This window comes from Petromyzon marinus, unplaced genomic scaffold (genome assembly GCF_048934315.1).
Source record: "Petromyzon marinus isolate PM22_M1 ecotype Great Lakes invasive population unplaced genomic scaffold, UKy_Petmar_22M1.pri1.0 PM_G_Scaffold_17, whole genome shotgun sequence".
NCBI classification, from domain to species: domain Eukaryota; kingdom Metazoa; phylum Chordata; class Hyperoartia; order Petromyzontiformes; family Petromyzontidae; genus Petromyzon; species Petromyzon marinus.
Window position 1 is genome coordinate 270579 of NW_027422728.1, and position 20920 is coordinate 291498.

General features: G+C 49.3%; 2 protein-coding genes across 4 annotated transcripts in view; one reads left to right on the forward strand and one right to left on the reverse strand.

Moving 5' to 3' along the window:
- Positions 1–12746, forward strand: LOC142911165 (uncharacterized). Its single transcript, XM_076060273.1, has 4 exons — positions 1–195; positions 1029–1167; positions 1960–2524; positions 12581–12746. Exons 3-4 carry the CDS (start codon positions 1974–1976, stop codon positions 12744–12746), a joined length of 717 nt encoding a protein of 238 aa, XP_075916388.1. The 5' UTR covers positions 1–195; positions 1029–1167; positions 1960–1973.
- LOC142911124 (uncharacterized) overlaps positions 10774–20920 on the reverse strand; it is a 19581-nt gene continuing 9434 nt past the window's right edge. The window contains exons 4-7 of one of the 3 annotated variants that reach the window (XM_076060196.1): positions 20678–20860; positions 16013–16447; positions 15530–15594; positions 10774–13912 (exon numbers count right to left, since the gene is read on the reverse strand). In XM_076060196.1, coding sequence (XP_075916311.1) covers positions 13304–13912; positions 15530–15594; positions 16013–16447; positions 20678–20860 — 1292 coding nt within the window. In that variant the 3' untranslated portion in view covers positions 10774–13303. Of the gene's footprint in view, positions 13913–15529; positions 15595–16012; positions 16504–20677; positions 20861–20920 lie in introns of those variants that run through there. The other 2 variants (XM_076060198.1, XM_076060197.1) reach the window with 2 other exon arrangements.

Sequence of the window (20920 nt, forward strand, 5' to 3'; positions counted from 1 at the left end):
TTTGAGCATCAACCCTTCGCTGGGAGTGGTAGCTTCCAAGTGCCAATGGCTGACGCCTCAAGCGCGGCTCCCAGGACGCTTCGAAACTGTTCGGAACATAACGACTCCCCACCCCCACCCACCCCACCCTAAACTTGCACGAACAATTCCTCTCGCCCCTTAAAACTCTGAGCAGGATTGAACTCACGCGAACCGGTAAGTGGGTGTTTTGGTTTTAAAATTTTTACGAAAAAAAAAATCCGGTGTTGTGTGACCCCCGTTGCGGCGGTGACACCGTAGGCTGTGGTTGCTCCCCGCCGGGGAAGGCGTCTCCTTCTCGGTAGGCAATCCAGGCCATTCAGGCCCTCCCTGGCGTCTCGGGCCTAGTCTGTCACAAAGAAAATAAACATTTATACATGCTTTGTGGAACTGTTTTCACAGTAAGATACACAGGCAGCAGTCGTAAGAAGAAAGGCTGAAATACAATCGTCAGTAACAGAGGCGTTATGAAAAAGGGCCATTGCACGATTATGCACTACAGTATTTACTTTTAAGGGCAGTGTTATTGGTAAATTTGTAGGGGTTTTTCTCTCGTGATATACCCGTCTTTGTGTTTGTCCTTATGCTTTGGGTTTCGGGCTGTTCCACGCGAGTTTGAAGCCTTTGGTTAAACGAGGTAACACAACGACGGGTCAAGTTATCTCTTGATGCATCACAGCTGTCATAACCCGTACGGTTTACCCCGTATTCTTGTACAGAGACATTGAGTTTTCACGCCCATACGGGGTACAGCCGTTTCAATACGGGCAAAAAAAACATGATTTGGTAACATAATATTGTCTGTTTGTGTTTCTACATTGTGATGGGACTCCGTAGGACGAACGTTGATATTTATAAAGACACGTGGTGGCCGATACGGTCTGAATTGATCTGTAATAAGGTAGGGGCACTGATTGATAGGGGGTTGACAGCTACGTGGTGGTGAGTGTACTCGAAGTGAATGTCTATTTGTGTTTCTCCCTTGTGATGGCACTTTGTTGTTGTTTTAGGCGGCTGCGGGACTGTGCAACGTTGGTGAGCGGCATAGGAGCGGTGGGGGCAACATCCATTGTAGAGTACAATGTCACTACGCTCCCACGTCTACGCTACCCTCCTCCACCAAGCCGCCACACGGACGAGCGTGGTGAAGTATGGTCAAATCACGACCCGGGGCGGCGTGGGGAGACCCTCGTCTGGCAATGGATTAACAAATTGGCTCTTACTGTATACCTCCATATATATAAAAATATGCAAGGTTGTGATTGTGTGTGTTGTCTGTTCAAAATGTTTAGCGTACTTCCCGACATGCAACAAAACTGGAAATTTGCCATGTGGGTACTTTCCAGACTGTACACCGTGCAAACATTATACAAATACACTTTTGTGTTGTTTTTTGGGGGGGGAGCTCAATAATGTATAGATTTTTTGGACGGCAAGTGAGCTGTGACGTCAAATCTGTCACGTGACCCTCGCATGTGGAAGCGTCACGCATTGTAGTGTAGCGGTTAGCGCTGTCTGTGTGTGTGTCTGTGTGTGTGTCTGTGTGTGTCTGTTTGTGTCTGTGTGTGTCTGTGTTTGTGTGGAAGCGTAACGCATTGTAGTGTAGCGGTTAGCGCTACGCCGCGCTACGAACCCTGCGACCCGAGTTCGATTCGCGCTCACGGCCACCACCAGTGACGATTATTTGAACCGCTTCTGGGCCTCCCCTAGGTCGACTCAGCCTCAAACGAGTAACTGCTGTCGTGTGAACATCGCCACTGGGGAGACAAAGGCGGCCGGACGTGGTGGATCCAAGTCCCGGGCGAAGCTGGGTAGTACAGCTAGTCGTGAATACATGAATGAATATAGACGTCTAAGTCACGTGTGACTGTATATATTCATTCCTCCATGGCTCGATACTGACGTGTAGATGGTGTGGATATTCTTATTTTCTGTCTGCAGCTGACGCTGGTCTGATGGAGCAAAGGCCCTCAGCACAGCAAGCCGGGACGACAAGTCAACAATGCGACCGGCGTGCATACAGCACGGATCGGACTGGAAATTTGACACAGCACCAGAGAACACACACAGGAGAGAAACCCTTCAAGTGCACTGTGTGTGACAAGGCATTTTCAGGTTCATCTACTCTTAAAAAAGACCAGAGAACACACACAGGAGAGAAACCCTTCAAGTGCACTGTGTGTGGGAAGGCATTTTCAGATTCATCTGCTCTTAAAACACACCAGAGAACACACACGGGAGAGAAACCCTTCAAGTGCAATGTGTGTGGGAAGGCATTTTCAGATTCTACTACTCTTAAAAAACACCAGAGAACACACACGGGAGAGAAACCCTTCGAGTACAGTGTGTGGGGGAAGGCATTTTCAGATTCATTTGCTCTTAAAACACACCAGAGAACACACACGGGAGAGAAACCCTTCAAGTGCAGTGTGTGTGGGAGGACATTTTCAGATTCATCTACTCTTAAAACACACCAGAGAACACACACGGGAGAGAAACCCTTCAAGTGCAGTGTGTGTGGGAAGGCATTTTCAGATTCATCTCATCTTCAAAGACACCAGAGAACACACACGGGAGAGAAACCCTTCAAGTGCAGTGTGTGTGGGAAGACTTTTTCAGATTCATCTACTCTTAAAACACACCAGAGAACACACACGGGAGAGAAACCCTTCAAGTGCAGTGTGTGTGGGAGGACATTTTCAGATTCATCTACTATTAAAACACACCAGAGAACACACACGGGAGAGAAACCCTTCAAGTGCAGTGTGTGTGGGAAGGCATTTTCACAGTCATCTAGTCTTAAATCACACCAGAAAACACACACGGGAGAGAAACCCTTCAAGTGCACTGTGTGTGGGAAGGCATTTTCACGGTCATCTACTCTTAAAACACACCAGAGAACACACACGGGAGAGAAACCCTTCAAGTGCAGTGTTTGTGGGAAGACATTTTCATGGTCATCTGCTCTTAAAAAACACCAGAGAACACACACGGGAGAGAAACCCTTCAAGTGCACTGTGTGTGTGAAGGCATTTTCACAGTCATCTGCTCTTAAAACACACCAGAAAACACACGGGAGAGAAACCCTTCAAGTGCAGTGTGTGTGGGAAGGCATTTTCACAGTCATCTGGTCTTAAATCACACCAGAAAACACACACGGGAGAGAAACCCTTCTAGTGCACTGTGTGTGGGAAGGCATTTTCACAGTCATCTGGTCTTAAATCACACCAGAGAACACACACGGGAGAGAAACCCTTCAAGTGCAGTGTGTGTGGGAAGGCATTTTCACAGTCATCTACTCTTAAAAAACACCAGAGTACACACGGGAGAGAAACCCTTCAAGTGCAGTGTGTGCGGAAAGGCATTTGCACATTCATCAAATCTTCTAGTACACCAGAGAACACAGACAGGAGAGAAACCGTAGAGGTACACTCTACGTGGGATGTTTGAACAGTCATCAAATCTTATAGTACACCGGAGAACACAGGTGCACTCTGCGGGAAGGCGTTTGCACATTCATAAAATCTTCAAGTACACCAGAAAACACGGAAGCATCAGAAGATCTGCAAGGAGTGGAATCTGAAATCAGCTTGTGAAAGTCAAAGTGCCACAATAAGCCCATCCCTCATGAAACAAGAACCGGACGAAAATCGCAGCTTGGACACTTTTAAAGGTATCGAGGTGAAATATGAAGAGGTGATGGTGAAGAGGGAAGAAGTGATGGTGAAGAGGGAAGAAGTGAAGGTGAAATGTGAAGATGAAGATTCAACTCCAAAATGGGACCTTCACATCGATGGAGGCAACGTAAAGCAGGAGGAGAATTCTGACTGTGAGGCAGAGCGAGGCAACTCCCAGCATTTTGTGGAAGTGGAGGTGTGGGTGGACTTCCTCCGAGACAATCCAAAGTCAAGTGGAGACCCGGTAGATGTGTAAGCCAGAGACGATGTCGCTACAATAGATGCACCTTTGTCACAAGCCTTTAATGACAATGTGAAGTTGAACACTTTGTGGGCCCGTGGGTTGGGTAGATCTCTAACCAGGAGCAAGAGCCAATAAGCTCCCAAGCATTCACTATGTTATAATAATTGCTTTTACACGGTGCTTGCTTAATCGCCTCAGCAACTCGGAGTTTTGTGTCGTACCTCGCCTGAAACACTCAAAGAGCATCCCCAAGTAGCAGCTGCCCCTGTGTGGCACAAGGTGGTGGCCCTGCACCGGCCTGCATGTGGACAAGAGCCTGTCAGTAGGGGGCGATGATTGATGTGTCATCTCAGTTGTGTGGTTTGTAGGTAATGTTTAGAATTTGCTACATTTTCACTCAGACGCCAGCATGCAATGGCCTCGTTTTGAATGACAATAGTATGTTTTACATACACGGTGAAGCAGACTGTGCAACTTTTTTAAAAAGCTTCTTGTTAATATGATGTAACGTGATGCAGTATATTTCACTGCAGTAATCCAATTTTGTTAATATGCCTGTCAATAATTTAGAATGTATACTTGTCTGGTTTTGTGCATACTTGTAACATTTGATCTATAAGGGTCAAACATTGATTAAGTGATGTTAGGACAAAGTGTGTGTGTGTTTGAAAGTAACCTGTACAGATTACTCAGGTGAGACCCGTTGTTCTTGTGATACAGGTCAAAGGGTACTTTTGTGTTCCACGAAGCATCTGGCGCAACTCATTGTCTTTGAAATAGGTAGCACGCTCGGATCATTCATCAGTTACAAGGAATACCACTTAAAAGTTACACGTATAGGAGGTACATTCTCTACAACACGAATTGTAGTTTTGTCTTACGTGTTGACGTAGATTTTGTCTAACTAGGACTAGAAATGCACCTTGCTGATTCACGTCTGGATGTTCGTACCTATCGTTTGAAGCAAACCCCACTGCTATTGTTGAAACGCTGTGCACCAATAATAGTCCAACACGTTGACGGCCTTCAGGCCAGGAAAGTCACAACATTTACGGCACACGAAGGACGCATTCACGCAAGTACCCCATGCTCCGTTTTTAAGTTTTAAAATGAAGCATGTTTGAATTGTGTTGTGTTTTGAATTAGATAATTTTATTTCTTTATTAAAAGCTTGTCTCAATTTACATCTGGAAGACTTCATTGAAAAGGACATTTCGTGTGAATTTTCTCTCGTCGTTAAGTAGACGGTCTTGCCGGGGGTTCGGTTCGATGCGGCCCTTTACCTGTTTGGGATTGCGGGATCGAGGTAAGGCGACACGGAGCTGGCCGTGCGAGAAGACCGCCGTCTGCAGATCGATTCCAATGTAATCGAACGTCTGTCCCTGCGCCTCCGTCGTCCATGCAGGGGGTGCGTCGGTTTGCAGCGCCCCCTGCATGAAAACAACGGAAAGTGCAGCGCTCATCACAGATAGATAAAGTTGTGCGCTTATATTTAAAATGTTATTCTTTTATAAGGTGATGTTGAAATCGGAAAGTGTTTGATGATTTCAATCAGATTGATTCATTATTATGCAACACATATCTGAGCTTTTGTGGTCCTGTTGAGATCAAGTTGGAAAGAGTCCGTGACTATAACTTCGCTCAATATTGTAAACGTGTTTCTATTATTTAGTTATTGTTATTTAATACCAACTACTTCAGATAATAGGTTTCAAGATGTACTTGAATGGCACGTTCATTGTTCCGGTGTTTAATGGCTTGGACGTCGTGGCAAACGGCTTCCATCGATGTGGAAGTCAATGGTGGATGATGATTTGACATTTCGGTGTTGATTTGGAGTAGATTGTTTAACTGTTGCATACCGGGTGGTGAAATGCTTTGCCGAGTACCTGAACTGTTTGACCAAGTGAATTAATGAAGAGTTCGATACGAGTTTGAGCGTTAATATTCTTGCGGAACAACAAAGGTCTGATATTTTAAAGATTCCTGATCGTACGTTTATTGCGACAATGTTCATAGGGAACACGTGTGGAGGAGAGTTCCGGGTGAAGTCTCCCCTTACCTGGCAACCATGGTGGCTGTCCGCTGATCACTCTCGCTCCATCACAGCTACGAGCTGTAGGGACGAGACTCTCCACCCTGGCGCTGTTTTAATTCTCAGCACAAAGAGCGGAGAGCCTCATCCCTGCAGTTCCCTCCTGTTGTGCCGCAGCATTTACCGCGTAACGAGGCAAAGTTTTCATGAGCAGTGCGTTCCACTACACACCCACACGAGCGAACCATGTGCAACAGTGTGCGTACTACACTACTATACACTACACTATACTAAACTATACACTACACTATACACTACACTACTATACATTACACTATACACTACACTACTATACACTACGCTACTATACACTACACTATACACTACACTATACACTACACTAAACACTACACTAAACACTATTATACACTATACAATACACTACTATACACTACACTATACACTTATACACTACAATATACACAACTATACACTACTATACAATACACTATTATACACTACACTATTATACACTACACTATACACTTATACACTACAATATACACTACTATACACTACAATATACACTATTATACACTACACTATACACTTATACACTACAATATACACTACACTATACACTACACTATACACTACTATACACTACACTACTATACACTACACTATACACTACTACACTATTATACACTACACTATACACTTATACACTACAATATACACTACTATACAATACACTATTATACACTACACTATTATACACTACACCAGGGGTCGGGAACCTTTTTGGCTGAGAGAGCCATGAAAGCCACATTTTAAAATAAATGTCCGTGAGAGTCATATACTTTTTTAACACTGAATACAACTAAATGCGTGTATTTTTAACTAAGACCAATTTTAGAATATAATAAGTCTCTGAATGTATCCTTTTTAATAACGTTATACCAACAACTAATAATAAATAAAATACTTCTTACCATTCATGCGACTTCTGGTGCTGCATTGTTTTGCTGATGGCTTTGTAGTCTGGTTGTTACGTGGTGAGGTTAAGCTTCATGCAGGCGTTGAGGCTTTAATCCGTTAAACGGGATCGTAGGTTGATCTTGATGTTTTTTAGATGTGAGAACGACTGCTCACATGAATACGTAGAACCAAACATGGTCAATAAAGCAATACTCACACGCTGCAGTGTGTGGTATGTGACAGGAAGCGCGTTCCATGTTTTGACAATCAGCTGGTCTGCAGGTTGAAGTTTTTTCATTTCTGTCCACTTGTGTTTGCTTGCCAGCTCTGCTTGCTGTTGTTCAAGTCTTTCCAAAGCTTCATTCAGTGACTTGAACTTATTCACCCACATGTCTGAAGCCTTCAGGTCAGCAACTTCCAGCTCAAAATCTCTGATGGAGACACCAGGGATGTAACTCAGGTCGGCTTTGTCCACTGAACACTCGTGTGGATGAGTGATGAACTTGAAAAGACGAGTGTGCTCAGGAAATTCTCCAAAGCGTGCTTTGAATGACTGCTGGAGATCAGATGTGAAGCCAGCTAGCTGCTGGAGATCAAAATGTTAAACGGGGTCACTTGCTGTGCACGCATCTTTAAATTCTCTCAGTTTTTCATAGTGCAGTAAACGACCTTTTTCAATATCCACGATGAAGAGTTCCAGCTTGTTTTCAAATGCAAACACTGCTTGTTGAAGGGATAAGACTTTCCAATGCCTTGCATTTTCACATTGAGCTGGTTCAGATGTCCAGTCATGTCCACAAGATAGTACAACTTCAGGAGCCACTCAGTGTTAGCTAGCTCAGGATGCTCGACATCTTTCATTTCAAGAAAATAAATACAAACCGCCACTTCTCTCAAATGTTTCTTGCCGTTGATTTTCACACCTGATGATGACTGCTTGTGTTGCAGTCGAAACGTCGTGAGAATCCTCTACACTTGTTAAATTAGCGCTCGTTTACCATTGATTTACTTATTGTTACCGAGACTATCCTTGCCAAATTACTTGTTTAAGAGATAGCAACTCGCCAGGTGTTTAAGAGGAGAAACCAAAGAGGCAAATTGCTGGGAGATACGGCCACAGGCCGAAGAGTGACGCACCTTGAATGTCGTCATTCAAGGTGCGTCACTCTACGTATGAATGTACTCGTCGTCGCTATTAAATCATTGTTTAGTGTCGAGCAAGGGCGGGCACGTCCAAGTTGTTTCCCACTGAAGCAAGTGAGTGGTGGGTGTTGATTGGTTACTCGCGATGAGCACCTGCCCCAAGTCTGTTATGGCTACACAGGGGGGGTTTCTGTCCTTGCCTTTGGTCAGAATCAGAATCTCAATCAATATTCACACTGGAGGAATACGATGAACTATAAAGCTCGTTCTCACAGATGTTCAGTACCCTTGGTTCGCCTCGTAGACCGCGACCACTTCGGCCCAAGCGGCTGTGGATGAGGACCTCGCAGGCTTCTCAGAATCCGGAGTCAAAAGGGAGGGAACCGGGGGCGGAGGAAAAAAAAATTGTGAAGCGTGCCGCTAAGCACGCTCCTCACGTACAGCTGCAGAGACGAAGATGCCCCCCTGGTAGCCTTGGGCCGGAGCCGTGCTGAAGACCAGCACGGCACACCACGCCTGGCCACCTTTGTCTCCCCTATGCTGATGCCTTCAAGGGGAGGTCTCCACATTGGTAATGTTTTAACGCGTTAAATCAGATGCTGTCATCGTTTCGAGTCTGAGTGGATGTAGAGGAGGCCCATGACTTAAAAAAAAAGAACTCAACAACTGGAATATAAATTCGCGTTCATCCTCTAGCGACGCAACAGCCCTGCCGACTCCCCACACGGGAATCTACACACACAGCGACACTCGCTCCACTCGCCATGTCAGTGTCTTTCTGTGCAATCTTCTCGTACGAGGTCATTCTTCGGGAATCTTGAGCACCGCAAGAACGCGGCTATTTGGCTGACGGCACGGCACGTCACGTGCTCCGTGGCGCACGAATCGGAGAGGAGCCCAGCACACGAAGCACTAGCACGCGCCTCGCGCACCCTTATGAACAGACTGTTGGTAGAAGGTGCGCACACACACACCCCAACAAATACACTTCATACATGACACGCATGAATACGAATGTAAATACATGTTCTGCCGTCCAAATATTGATTTCAGATACCAAGTTGTGTGTGTGTGTATGTGTGTGAGTGTGTGAGTGTGTGTATGTGTGTGTGAGTGTGTGTATGTGTGTGTGTAAGTGTGTGAGTGTGTGTATGTGTGTGAGTGTGTGTATGTCTGTGTGTGAGTGTGTGTGTATGTGTGTGAGTGTGTGTAAGTGTGTGTGTGTATGTGTGTGTGAGTGTGTGTATGTGTGTGTGAGTGTGTATGTGTGTGTGTGTATGTGTGTGTGAGTGTGTGTATGTGTGTGTGTGAGTGTGTGTATGTGTGTATGTATGTGTGTGTATGTGTGTGTATGTGTGTGTATGTGTGTGTGTGCGTGTGTGTGTGTGTGTATGTGTGTGTATGTGTGTATGTGTGTGTGCGTGTGTGTGCGTGTGTGTGTGCATGTGTGTGTGCGTGTGCGTGCGCGCGTGTGCGTGTGTGTGTGTGCGTGTGTGTGTGTACGTGTGTGTGCGTGTGTGTGTGCATGTGTGTGCGTGTGCGTGCGCGCGTGTGCGTGTGTGTGTGTACGTGTGTGTGCGTGTGTGTGTGCGTGTGCATGTGTGTGTGTGTGTGCGTGTGTGTGTGCGTGCGTGTGTGTGTGTGCTCGTGTGTGTTGGGTGTAAGCCAGGCGGGGCGGGTGGGACGAGCGTGTGGATTGAGCATTGCGCTCGGTCAGTAACTCTGTGGACCTGTTCGCTGGCGGGTGGTGGATTACAAGGCAATGAGATTTGCCCTACCGGTCGGCAGCCAAGTACCAGTGTTGTGTGCGTGTGTGGTGGGTGGCGGGGGGTGACTGAAACAATTCCACAACAGGCGAAACACACATGGACACTGTCGGGAATAATTCTGCACTCGTCCATTCGATCAGCTAATTGGACTTCCTGAGTGTCCGAGCGTTCGGATATCGAGGGTTCAAAACGGGAGGGCCCGGACGATAATCCACGCGACCACGGGGAGATCACGCAAACTCCAAATACACGTGTGTCAGAGGGTCAGGGTCGCACCCACGACATCCTGCATACCTGGCGAGGTAGTTAACATCTCCTAGACACTGTGATGATGATGATGATGAGAGAGAGACACGCAGACTTCAAATATACAGCAGCAGCAGCAGGCGTCAGGGTCGGGGTCGAACCCACGACCTCCTGTGTACCTGGCGAGGTAGTTAACATCTCCTAGCCACCGTGATGATGATGAGAGAGACACAGACTCCAAATATACAGCAGCAGCAGCAGACGTCAGGGTCAGGGTCGAACCCACGACCTCCTGTATACCTGGCAAGGTAGTTACCAGATCGCATATTGTACAGGCCATCTTGTCAATCCACTGCTGGATGAGGGCCTCCCCACACGGTGAGGGTTACATGAGCATACTTCACCACGCCAGCCAGTGCACGGTTGGTTAGGCGGGGGAAGGGGTGGACGGGGCAGTTAAAGATATCTCACTCTTGATTTGATACATCACTCACCGCTCATGTTGGGCACGGCTTGGAACTGAATTCAGGTTGCTGCTGGGTTCATATCGAAGTGCGTTAACCACTGGGCCACAACTCTACGTAAACAGCGAGGGAAAAAAGTATTTGATCCCCTGCTGATTTTGTACGTTTGCCCACTGACAAAGAAATGATCAGTCTATAATTTTAATGGTAGGTTTATTTGAACAGTGAGAGACAGAATCCAGAAAAACGCATGTCAAAAATGTTATAAATTGTACTCTTTGGTTCCGTTCGGTAAGTCACAGAGGTAAAAAAATCTAAAAAAAATCACGACGTTTCGGCCACAACACAAGTGGCCTTCGTCGGGTGAAGGGACCGTGCTGTCACGAGGACAGCGTTGGAATTACGATTCCAACGCCGCCTTCGTTTAATTCGGCGAGGTTTTAGAGATTGAGAGGGTGGACGGCGCGTTGCGAGGTTCACAGGACGCCCCACTCCCGCGCCACCTTCTCGAATGAGTCCCGAGGCAGAAGTCCAAGGGAAAGACAAAGACGGATGCGGTGGTGGGTGGTGGGGGGGGGACACAACAACAAGGAATGGATCCAGTGACCATCACGAGGCCGTGCGGCGAGGCTACGCACCGACACACGTTGACCGTCAACCCCCCCACCACCACCCCGAGCGGCTCAGGGAGCGGGCGGGTCGGCGGGCCCAGCCCACACCGATGGGACGGGTGGGAGAGACGGAAGTGGGAGTCGGCCAAGCAGGCGGTCGGAGGTGTGGGGGTTGACTTGAGGGCGAAGCGACAACCGTGCTCCTGCCTGGCCGAGCCCCCGGCGGGTAGTCGCGGCGGTGGCGGGGGTGGGGGCAGTCAGCCCCGACTTAAGAGCCGCATGGCTCACAGGGCTATACCTAAATAAATGAAACTTGAAAACTTGTTCCATATGATTGGAGGAGACTTCTACCGGGTGCTCCGGGTTCCTCCCACCTGCAAACACGCGTTGGCTGCCCGATAACACCTCAATGTATAGAGGCCTGCAGAGCTTGGGCAATTGTCGGTATCGTTGAGCTCCCTCCTCTCTCCTTGCCTCTCTTCCCCGACGAGAGAGCGCGCGGACGCTGAGCGGAGGCGTTGAGTAACAAGTCCACATCATCATTACCTCTATTTACGGGGGGGGGGGGAATGTGTACCTTGGGTTGAGGAGGTGGAAGAGGTGGAAGAGGTGAGAGAGCGACCCCCTTCAGCTCAGCTCAATGTTCACCGCGCCCACCGAATCCTTTCTCGCCCCGTGCCACGCGCGATGGCGATGTACACACCCCCCCCCCCACCCGGGGTATATTTATTTGCACCGCCAAGTTGCCTACACCCCGAGTGTTTGTTTACATCACGGCGGCGACGTTTACACAAGCAACTCTTAACAAAAGCGGCACCGGGACCGAGTGGGGGGGCAATGGGGATTGGGGTTCCCGGGCCCCCCGGACAGGGCAGAGACGCGTGGCGGCGATCGGGCGGCGAGGTGGAAAACCTTCTCGACGGATTCGCGCGACTTCCGACGAATTAACTCGGCGTCTTGAGAGTCACGTGTCAAACGATGGCCGCCGCGTGTCCGCTCCGCCTCGAAGGCGGCACGAGGACCACCAAGCGGAGACGATCGTCGCGCATCAAGCGGCCGCCCACGCATCGTGGGCGGCCGCGCGGCTCTCCGCTCAAAGGGCAGGAAACGAAAACGCGACTGGCGAAGGAAACCCGATCCTCTCGGCTCTGTCCGATCCCCCCTCTTCGTGGGCCGCGAGCCTCCCCCCCCCCCCCCTCGGGCGACGCGACACGTTTACCGGACGTTTGCGTGCCGGAATCCGGCGAAGGTGGCAAAGGTCGTAAGTTCGAATCCTCGTTTCGGCGGCGGTCGACCGAGCCCGATATCCCTCCGGGGGGTTGACAAAATGAGCGCCACTCTGCGGGGAAGATCGACAGTGCTTTTGCCCTGTGGACGGACTCGTCCTCGTAGCTGCAACGTGGAATTCCCACGCTCCGTGGCTCTGCAGGGCTACGAACAGCACACGCCTCGACGCTCGCTCGAGAAGCAAATCGCTCCGACCACGCCTTGCGTTTCGTTTCCCTCGAGCCGCTTGCGGCGTTTCCCATCGTGCGGCAGTTCTGACGCAGCCAGCTGAGATCTCGTGAGAGAGACGTCCCGAGCGGTGGGTGGGGGGGCGGGGGGCGAGGGGCCCCCCACAGAAGCTTCAGGAAGTTCACATTCTTTGGTTCCATCGGTAAAGTAACGTAGACAGAGAAATAATAATAATAATAAAGTGAATACAAATATAACGAGAATAAAAACCGCGATGTCCCCATCGCGACGCGAGCAGTCGTCATCAGGAAGGGGGTGGGGGGGTGACGTCGACCGCCCGCGTTGCCTTCGGAACGTCGCCGTTCTTGCTCTCATTATTTTTTTATTCGCTCCATTTGTTATTTCTCTATCCGCGTGAGTTTAACCGAAAGAACCAAACAACACAGAACTTCCCGCGGCCGCGGGAAGTTTTAAGTCTTCAGGAAGTCGCGGTGAGTAAAGTTAGGAGGGGTGGTGGTGGTGGGGGGGGAGGGGGGCAGTTAGAGCAGGGCCGGGGGGAGCGGAGGGAGGGAAGCCGAGAGGCGGTGACTCAGGGCGCCCGGCCCTCTAGGAGCCGCGCCTGAGGTGGCCGCGCTTGGGTAGCCCCGGGCCTCATCCTCATCATCCATCGCTTGCCACCCGGGATCCATCGCAGGCCACCCGGGATCGATCCGCCACGCCAACGAGCCCTGCGCCGAACAACGGCTCTGCCTCTGCTAACCCCTCCTGCTGCTGCTGCTGCTCCTGCTGCTCCTGCTGCTGCTGCTGCTCCTGCTGCTGCTCCAGCTGCTGCTGCTGCTGCTCCTGCTGCTGCTCCTGCTCCTGCTGCTGCTCCTGCTGCTGCTGCTCCTGCTGCTGCTCCTGCTGCTGCTGTTGCTCCTGCTGGAGTTTCTGGAGCCGGTACGCGACCTGCAGGAGCCGCCGGTACACCGTGGCCTGCGACTCGGGCGTCTGGTCGCTCGCGAGGCCCTCGAATGACGCGGAAGGATCGGCCGCCGCTTCCGCATCTTCCTCTGCTTTGCGCTCCTCCTCCTCATGCTCCTCCTCCATCTCATGTTCATCTCCCTGCTCTTCTTCTTCTTCCACCCGCTGCTCTTTTTTTTCATCCCGGGGTCTCGTGCGCTGGACGCGGGGACCACCTGACGCGCCAGTGGGGACCAGCTGGCCGCTCGGCCGATCGGCTGACACCTCCGACGGTGCGGAGGTTTCAGGGTCCCCGTCTGTGTCCGCCTATTATACAAGCAGCAGCAGCAGCAACAGCAGCAACAGCAGCAACAGCAGCAGCAACAAACAAATATGAATTATATTCTTAGTTCTTTCGGTAAAGTCACCACGTTGAAGGGAAACAATAAAATAATAAAATATATAAAACAATAAAAATTCTCACGACGTTTCGACCAAAACACAAACGGTCGTCATCAGGTACGTCGTGAGATTTTTTTTTATTGTTTTATATATATTTTATTATTTTGTTGTTTCCCTTCAACGTGGTGACTTTACCGAAAGAGCTAAGAATATGAATTACTGCAGTCACGAAAGCTTTAAATCAAAATATGAATTAGTTTTCCCTACGATTCCAGACTTATGGGCCACCCAATGTAGGCCACACACGGAGTATTTTATAATGGCACGAGCTTTACTACTAACCGGCTTCGCCCGGGAGTTGTGGAGTCTTGCCTTGGGATTAATTTAATATTCCCTTTTATTTGACTGACAAAACCTGGCGAAAAAATTGATGCTCGCAAGAAATAAAAAAGCCGAGACAAATCAATTTAACTAAATCGGATAAAAAAATCGATTTAAAGCGTTTATAACTGCAGGGATTCATCTTTATTGGTTCTTTCGGTAAAGTCACCACCTGGAATGGAAATAAAATAATAAAAATAAAACATAATAAAATATAATTCTCACGACGTTTCGGCCACAACGCAAGTAGAAGAAGGCTACTTGTGTTGTGGCCGAAACGTCGTGAGAATTTTATTTCGTTTTATTTTTATTACTTTATTTCCATTCTACGTGGTGACTTTACCGAAAGAACCAACAAGATAAATCGGACGTCTTTCAATCGAGGAAGTTCAACCTTAACCAGGCGACCCGGGAAGGGACCGTGACGTGGCGAGCTGAAAATCGGGCGTAAGCTGTGCAAATTTCACGACGTCAGAGAGTCAGCGTTGGAGAGGTTTTGCCGCTTCACGCAAACGGATGGATCTTCCGCTTCATATTTAAGCGTGAGCTGAAAATAGTCGCGTCAACTTAGAACATCGAGACAGCTTTTGTTCGGGATGCACGGCCTACGCGGAGGGTTGGGGGGGGATGCGTGAGGTCAGCAGGCACTCTGCGTGACGCTGCCGCATGCCGGTGACATCACGGATGCGACATCGCCGCTCACTTGCCGTGCACTGTGTGTGAGTGTGTGTGGGCTGCTGTGATTTACTTTGTGCTATTTATTATTTTACCAGGTAAGGGCCACCGAGCCATACGGCTCTCATTTCAGACGCGACCTGGCCACAAACGATAGCCCGGTGAAGTGGCTTTTCAAGTGGAAATGTACAGTGGCCAAATACTCTGAACGCGTGTTCATAAATGCGGAGGGGAAAAAAACCGGAGAACCCGTAGAAGAACCTCCATGCCCACAGGGAGAGAGAGAGAACACGCAAACTCCAAATATGTGGGCGTCCAGGTCAGGATCGACCCCGTGACCTCCTGGCGCTTTGCGTGTACGCTGCGTGGGGGGGGTTAATCCCGGGTGAGGCCACTGCCCTGCGTCTCGCGATGTCCCCGTGTCCCCGAGTGCGAAGAGACGCAGAGGCCGGCGGGAGACGGCGAATATGAATCGTCGCGTCTCACCGTTCCCGACGAGGCTCGGCCGCTCCCGGACTCCGTGGAGGGCGAACTGCACCCAGGCACCGTCCCTGTACAGCGCAGACACAGAGATGATGCACACGAGACAAAGGTCCCCCCATCACGAAGAATTGCGTGGAGTTCACACACGCAGACACGACACAAATTCACGCGCAGACATTAAAGCGAAACACCGACAGAAATTCGCACAGGCACAAATTCGCGCGCGTAGACACGCGCACGAAAATGCAGAGACGCACACACACACACGCAGACACATTTACACGCACGCAGATGCGCCAACACAAATTCACACACGCACACAGACGCGAGCTCGCACACACAGACACGCGCGCAGACGCACACGCGCTGGGAGAGCCACGCGGACACCGCCATGGACGCGAGACGTGGCTGACAGTGCTGCCTCGTTACGGTGGCGCCGATCGAGCCGCAATTAAAATGCGCCGCCCGCCATTTCCCAGTAATCACCTCCTTCTCGCTCCACAGGCGCGGGGACCATGCTCGTCCGAAAGCAGGGCGAATCGCCGATGCCGCGAGCGGACGGCGACGTTTTGCCGTCAAGCGCCGAGCCGGGGCCGCTCCTGGGGCTCCGATGTCGCGAGGCGAAGCCCGGGGCCGGCTCCGTGTCCGCTGGGCCATACTCCTGGGGGGGCCCGTGTGGAGGCCCGCCAGGCCCCCACTGCATGGGACTTAATCCCAACTGCTGCTGCTGCCACGGGTCTTCAACCCCGAACCGGGGCCTGGGGGTTGAGTGCCCACGATCGTCAAGGAGGCTGTGCTCAGTGGCGTCCGGCTGTGAGGGCCTCAGAGTCTTGGGCCCGCGGTCCGAGTCCCGACGGCGCGCGAGCGGCCCAGGGCCCAGGGCCTCGTTGGGGGCGAAGTCGGAACGCTCCATGAGGCGACCTGCGCTGGGCCCCGTGGGAGAACGGTGAATGTGAGGAGGATCACCATGAAGTGACCTGCGCTGGGCCCCGTGGGAGAACGGTGAACGTGAGGGAGGATCATTGAGGAGACCGCAGCCCCTCCTTGGCCGCCGCGGGGGAAGGGTCGCGAAGTCGAAGCCGGCGTGGAAACACAGGTGGGTAAGTAGACGCTCAAACGTCTGTCTGTAGGGATGTTGGGGTGTGCGCTGGGGCATAACGGGGTGTAGGGGTTGATGGGGCGTTTTGGGTGGCAGCGTGTGGGTGCAAACGGGTGTGCAGAGTTCAAGTGTCAAGTTGATTTTGTGTGACCGGGGTGAGACCTCAAGAGACCAGGATAACTGATTTGCAAGAGTGACCTGGGGGTCGTGGCAATGACAAAAAGAATAACGTAAGAGTACAGCAAAATGAAGCCAATTGAAGCCAGAAGCAAGACAACTCAATTTTAACCCACTTCCCAATGTGGTATCAAACTTGGTAAACTTATGTCATACTGATGACAATACCATATTCTATCATTAAAAATCAAATAAAAACGTATTTTTTTTTAAACATTATTTTTTACGTGTTATGTTTCGGCTCGGCTCTAATTGTCCACGCTCAACTGACGTTGGCTGTGAATGACCACGGTCCCCTTACGTTGTGGCGAGCTTCTGCGGCCACATTAGTGCGGTGCATTTCATTAAAGCGCGTTTTTTATAATACTTATTTGACAGGTTTTTGCGTACGTACTCAACGGATGACCCCCTAGCTGCGCTGCGCTACCAACAACCTGTCGACCCTAGTTCGACTCCCGCTCCTGGCCAACATCAGTGACGATTATCTGAACTGATCCTTGGCCTCCCCCTAGATCGACTCAGCCTCAAATGAGTTACCTGTTGCAATGCGTAAACATTGACACCCGCCCCCCTCGTGTTTCCGTGCCGGCCTTCACAGGTGCTCGCTAACAGAACTTGCCCCGACAGTCCGTTAATGCTCCACGGAATATATCGTTGTCGTAAAGACCACCACCACCACCAACCACCACCACCGGCCCCACCGTATAACATTTAAACAATTGTTGGGCGTCAACTGCTGTCGCGAGTGGTTATCGCACCTGGCCCCCCACGAGTTCCAAATTCCCGGCTCGCGACGAATACGAGCGCCTCCCCTAGGTCGACTCAGCCTTAAAACGAGTACCTGGTGCGGTGTGTAGACATCGACACGGGGCGAGAGAGAGAGGAGAGAGGAGAGAGAGATGTAGCAGCTGAGCGTGGTGCTGGCCACCCACCGCCGGCCTCTCGCGTGTCCCGGGGCGACCTTCACAGCAGCAGCAGCAGCAGCTTGCCGACGGCACTTGGCCCCCCAAAGGTTCAGGTCACGTCGGTTATAAAATCACTTCGTTCTAGATCTGAAGCCAACGTGACTGCAGGGATTCGCAGGCTGTGGTTTTTTTTTCCGCTAAAGTCAGGTAGTAGGTTAAAAATAAAATAAATTAAATAAATTAAAACTAAATTCTAGATTTAAAGCTTTCGTGACTGCAAGGATCCATACTCTTTGGTTCTATTAGAAAACAAAGCGCCTTGACAAAGGAATTAACATATAATTTAGCATCTGCGGATGTGTATACTTTAACTTAGCTATTTCAATGAGCCATTTCAATGCTAAATTGTATGCTAATTCCTTTGTCAAGGCGCTTTGTTTCTCTCACACAGCTTAAAGGTCGTGATCTAAGCGTGGCTTTTTCACTCCAGCGCTGTCCTCCAGACAGTCTCGTCCCTTCACCTGATGAAGGCCGCTTGTGTTGTGGCCGAAACGTCGTGATTTTTTGTTATTTTATTTTCACCTACGTGGTGACTTTACCCAATAGAACCAAAGAGTAAATTAAAACTAAATTCTATCACGACGTTTCAGGACGCAACCACAACAAGGGTCCTTCACGTTGTCTCCCCCCCCCCCCAACCTGAAGGTCGCTTTGGGTTGCGCGCGAAACGTCGTGATGAAATTTTAGTTTTCATTTATTTTATTTATTTTTGTTACCTACGTGACTTCACCGGAAAAAAACAAACTAAAGAGTGCAAATCCCTGCCGACACAAAATCTTTCAAATCTACAATCATATCGATTACTTGTCTATTGCTTATCGATCAATACGATGCCCCTGAACTTGCGCGTGCTCCCCGATCCCCCCTCGTCTCTAAATCCGAGCGTCCTATGTGACTTCACCGGAAGAAAAAAATAAAGAGTGCGAATCCCTGCCGACACAAAATCTTTCAAATCTACAATCATATCGATTACTTGTCTATTGCTTATCGATCAATACGATGCCCCTGAACTTGCGCGTGCTCCCCGATCCCCCCTCGTCTCTAAATCCGAGCGTCCTATGTGACTTCACCGGAAGAAAAAAATAAAGAGTGTGAATCCCTGCCGACACAAAGTCTTTCAAATCTATAATCATATCAATTACTTTTCTATTTTTATATTCTTAGCTCTTTCGGTAAAGTCACGTTGAGGGGAAAAAATAAAATAAGAAAATATATATAAAACAATTCTTATTGTTTTATAAATATATTATTATATAAAATTTTTTTTATTTTTTTTATAATAAAACAATTTTTATTGTTTTATATATATTTTATTCTTTTATAGCTTCCCTTCAACGTGACTTTACTGAAAGAGCTAAGAATATGAATTACTGCAGTCACGAAAGCTTTAAATAAAAAAATACTTGTCTATTGCTTATCGATCAATACGATGGCCCTGAACTTGCGCGTGCTCCATGATTCCCTCCCCCCTCGTCTCTAAATCCGAGCGCTCCCCACGCCGCTCTGCGCAAATCTTCGTCGTCGTCGGCGGCGGCGAGAAACTCCCTGGGAGGCAGAAGATAAGTCCACGAAGTTCCGGGCGCGCACGCAAACAAGCGGCCAATCGCCATCAGGTAGGGGGTCAAACCGCAGCAGGAAACAGTCGCTCAAGTGGGCGGTAGGCTGCCTCTTGCTGTGGTTGTGTCCCTCCCTCCCCCCCACCCGCCACCACCTGAAGGAGGACGCTTGGGGTCGCGCCCGAAACGTCGTTATAACCTATTGCGCGGGTTATCTTGTTACTCGGATTTTTTTTCTGTTATGTTTTCTGCAAATTGATGAAAAAAATTTACCCCCAGGAACGTACGCTACATTCATATCATTAAGTCAATAGTAAATTAGGTTTAGATTGACATTGTTTCGCCTAACGTCGCGTTTTTCAGGGACATATCCCCAAAGTAGAGGCCTTACCATATTTCTACATAAATTCATGGAAGCTATAAACAAACCATAAAAAATTTTGATTTAAAGCTTTCGTGACTGCAGTAATTCATATTCTTAGCTCTTGGGTAAAGTCACCACGTTGAAGGGAAACAATAAAATATTTAATTGTTTTATATATTTTATATTATTTTATTGTTTCCCTTCAACGTGACTTTACTGAAAGAGCTAAGAATATGTCGTTATTTAATTTTAAGTTTTCATTCATTCGTTAATTATTTTACCTAGGCGACGCAAGCGATGTTAACCGTGGCTGCTGCTGCTGCTGTGGTGGTGCGAGGTGGCGGCTGCTTGGGGTGGGGTTGGGGTGGGGTGGGGGGAGACTTTCATCCAGCAGAGGGTTGATCATGGCTGATGGTGTCATCGTCGTCGTCGTGATCGTCAAACGATGTCGCCGTGGTGTTTGCCGGCAGAAGCATGGTGGAGGAGGAGGAGCAGGAGGATGAGGAGCAGGAGGAGCAGGAGGAGCAGGAGGAGGATGAGGAGCAGGAGGAGGAGCAGAAGGAGGAGGATGAGGAGCAGGAGGAGGAGGTCGCCGCCGCCTCCTCTCTGCGTCACTGCGGCCGTGGCGGCGTGGAGCGGCTTCACCTCAACGTGAAGACGTCGCTCAGTCACACGCGGCGGGGGGGAAACAACAACAGCAATAACAACAATACAACAATAACAACACAACAATAACAATACAACAATAACAACACAACAACAATAACAACACAACAATAACAACAATAACAGCAACACAACAACAACACAATAACAACAAAACAACATCAACCACAAAAATAACAACAATAACACAACAACAATAACAGCAACAACAATAGCAACAACAATAACAACAAAACATCAACCACAACAAAAATAACAACAATAACAAAACAACAATAACAAAATAACAATATTAACTCCCTCAGCAACTCCCTCACTCCTCACCTGGCGTGTCGTCTTCCTCTTCCTCACCTCTTCTCTCCCCACCTCTTCTCTCCTCACCTCTTCTCTGCTCACCTCGCCTCACCTCTTCTCTCCTCACCTCTTCTCTCCTCACTCCGCACCTCAACTTGCTGCTTCTCTGCTCCTCACCACCACCACCAAACTCCCCCACCCGTGGGCACGTGACTGCCCCACCCCACCCGTGGGCATGTGAAGTGACAAAGTGACATCACGGGTACAGCCACA

Coding starts and splice junctions, on each gene's coding strand:
- LOC142911165 (XM_076060273.1), top strand. CDS start 1,974: ATGGAGCAAAGGCCCTCAGCACAGCAAGCCGGGACGACAAGTCAACAA. Junction 2,525..12,580: donor ACGGGAGAGAAACCCTTCAA/GTGCAGTGTGTG, acceptor TCGTCCTCGTAG/CTGCAACGTGGAATTCCCAC.